The sequence below is a fragment of the Helianthus annuus genome, chromosome 12 (assembly GCF_002127325.2).
Source record: "Helianthus annuus cultivar XRQ/B chromosome 12, HanXRQr2.0-SUNRISE, whole genome shotgun sequence".
Classification (NCBI taxonomy): domain Eukaryota; kingdom Viridiplantae; phylum Streptophyta; class Magnoliopsida; order Asterales; family Asteraceae; genus Helianthus; species Helianthus annuus.
In genome coordinates this window covers 129,942,466-129,945,577 of record NC_035444.2, presented here as the reverse complement: position 1 = coordinate 129,945,577, position 3,112 = coordinate 129,942,466, and the positions used below count along the sequence as shown (strand labels likewise).

The following is a 3,112-nucleotide window of genomic DNA, read 5'->3' as shown; positions in this document are numbered from 1 at the left end:
GCGATAAGGATTTTCTTGGCTTATGCGTCCTACAAGAAGTTCACTGTTTATCAGATGGATGTGAAAAGTGCATTTCTTCATGGTGTGGTCAAAGAAGAAGTATATGTTGAGCAACCACCTGGTTTTGAAGATCCTATTCATCCTGACTGAGTTTAGCTTTTAAACAAGGCACTTTATGGTCTTCATCAAGCTCCGAGGGCTTGGTATGAAACGTTGTCTACCTATCTGTTGCAAAATGGTTTTCGGCGTGGGTTGATCGACTGTACTCTCTTCATTAAGGAAAGAAACGAGGATTTGTTGTTGGTTCAAGTATATGTGGATGACATCATTTTTGGGTCTACAAACGATGAAATGTGCAATGAATTCGAGCGGGTGATGCAAGAGAAGTTCGAGATGAGTGCTATGGGAGAAATGAATTTCTTTTTGGGTTTGCAGGTTCATCAGTCTGAGAAAGGGATCTTCATTCATCAGACAAAGTACGTTGGGGATATCTTAAAACGATTTCAGATGGAAGACTCGAAGCCTACGGGAACTCCTCTAGCTCAGAATCATGGAATTACTCCTGACGGTACCGGTGAACATGTGGAACCTTCTCTCTATCGTGCTATGATCAGATCTCTCATGTATGTTACCGCTTCAAGGCCCGATATTATGTATCCAACATGTCTTCTTGCTCGTTACCAGTGTAATCTGAAGGTTTCTCATATGATGGCTGTTAAGAGGATTTTTCGTTATCTGAAGGGTTGTCCAGAGACCGGTCTATGGTATCCTAAGGATGATAACTTCGATTTGATACATTTAGTGATTCTGATCATGGCGGCTGCAAGATTGATGCAAAGTCAACATCAGCGGGATGCCAGTTTTTGGGGAATCATCTAGTCACGTTGCAGTGTAAAAAGCAGACTTGTGTAGCTACTTCAACCTGTGAAGCTGAGTACATTGCTGCCTCAAGTTGTTGCTCCCAAGTTCTGTGGATCCAACAGCAAATGCGCGACTACGGTTTTGAATTCCTAACTACTCCTATTTATGTTGATAATTCAGCTGTGTAAGGACCTGCAAAAATGTCCCAAAATACTTCGTAAGTGGAAACCCGGACCCCTAAATCCCTAATCCTTATAAAAAAATCAAGAAATTCAAAATTTATGGGTCTGTCACGGCCGCATAAGCCTTAAGGGAAGCTTACGCGGGGCGCGACAGCTTGAAGGTTCTCTGGATAAGCTTTAGGCCACGTGTCAGCCACGTGGCGGGACTACACGTGACACGGTAGCCCTAGCCGTAGCTAGGGTGGCCCTCGCGGGCCACGTAGAATTCCTTCTGAGTTTACGCGGATTGCGACAAACTCAATTTTCAGCTATAAATTGTACGTAGCATGGCCATTCCCTTCTGCTCGAAAACTTTCACAAAAACAGCTTTTGTTCTGTTTGAATTTTCACTTAAAGTGTCGAAACGCCGCTACGATAACACGGTAATAACTCGATCACTGCTACGATACAATGTCCGATCGATTGAAACCGATCCGATGGATGTTTAAGTGCTGCCCAAATTCGGGCTATACTTTGTCATTCGTCGTGAGGGTTTTGATTTCGTTAGTTTATCGTAAATGTTGTATTAAGTTACTGATCTAGTTTCGTGCGCATTGTTATTTAACTAGGTTAACTCTGTCCAACTAAACTTACAATGTGAGTCATTCTCTTTTTATCAAATTGTTTTACAAAACCCTAAATGTTTTCCAGTTATATTTTGCAGTGATTAAGTCTTTGCTAATCTTTAATTACTGGCAGTATGTAGGGGTTTTGTGCACATTACTACTAACGATTTATCACTTTAGGTGGGCGAGCCTAATTAGTGATATGTCCACAGTCGTAGATTCAGTCGAGTGACAGCTGAACCAGCTAATTATAAGATAGGGGCAAATATAAAAACCCTTAATGCTGTAAATTGTAACAAATGTGTCATTTTGTGCAAATTGAATGACTCGCCAGTATTTTCCCGCTGATAAAAAATCTTTTTAAACATGTTTCAGGTGATTTACTGTGAACAAGGAAAAGTGCCGCGTAGCACTACCAGCTTGGATAAAGTGGCTCAGTAAATAAATAAACATGTTTTTGTAAACAGGGAATTTCCCAGTGAAATTCCTTTATTGTAAATTACGGGGTTTGTCCCGAAATTTGAAATGAAATAAATGGGTGTTTTCAGTTTAAACGATCCTGTTAAAATTTCCACTGCCTAATTAAACGTCAATACCACAGGTTTCTGTCCCACGGCCTCTGAACCGGGTAAAACCGGGTCGGGGGTCGTGACAGAAAAAGGTGGTATCAGAGCCACTGATTTAAGCCCATTAAGTATTTAGAAATACTTAATTTTCCAAATTGCCATTCTGTGATTCTGTGAAAATTTAATTTAATAAATAAAATTTTAACTTAAATTTGTGTGTGTTTCTTCATGTGTGCTAACAGCATGAATGAACTATCGGAGGCACTCCGAAACTTTACCATCCATACCACCGATATGGATACAACAGGAAACCCGTCCGGCTATCAAGCCGATACTGAGGAGCCACCAGTGTTCCAGGCCCAGCCCCAGGAGAAACCCAAGCCTAAGAAAAGGAGAAGAATCATAGACTGGAAACGCGGACGAAGGAAGAAGCCACCTACCCAAAAGATAAAAAGGACAAAATATCCAAAAGGCAAGGGAAAAGGGAAGGAAATAGGGGAAAGCTCGGGTCAGGCCCAGGAGATGCTACCTTGGGAAGAACTTGATCGAAAACTTGCAAATTGTGACTTCATCGGACCTGCAGATGAAAACCTTTTCAATTTCCCCGTCGAATCACAACTTCCAATTAATTTGGAACCTGCTATTCCAGACCCCATTGTCAACCTCCAACCTGTTACAAGCCAGCTGGAAGAGTGGCGGACGAGCGACTGGAAATTTTAGAACTTCATGAATAATCCCAATGTTTATTTTCCCCAGTTTGATCCTGAACCTGCACCATACCTGTTAGGTCCTTTTGTACAGGATCTGATTTACACGAATGCGAATGAATCGACCTTGATCAATGTGCGGAATCCATTGGATCAAGTCACAGAAGTACGACAAAGTATTCAACGTTTAA

At 41.5% G+C, this 3,112-nt stretch overlaps 1 protein-coding gene across 1 annotated transcript; it reads left to right on the top strand.

Moving 5' to 3' along the window:
* The first annotated feature begins 351 nt into the window (after nt 1-351).
* LOC110893526 (uncharacterized mitochondrial protein AtMg00810-like) lies at nt 352-879 on the top strand. The gene has a single exon (XM_022140632.1). It carries the CDS (start codon nt 352-354, stop codon nt 877-879), a length of 528 nt encoding a protein of 175 aa, XP_021996324.1.
* Nucleotides 880-3,112: the final 2,233 nt, after the last annotated feature.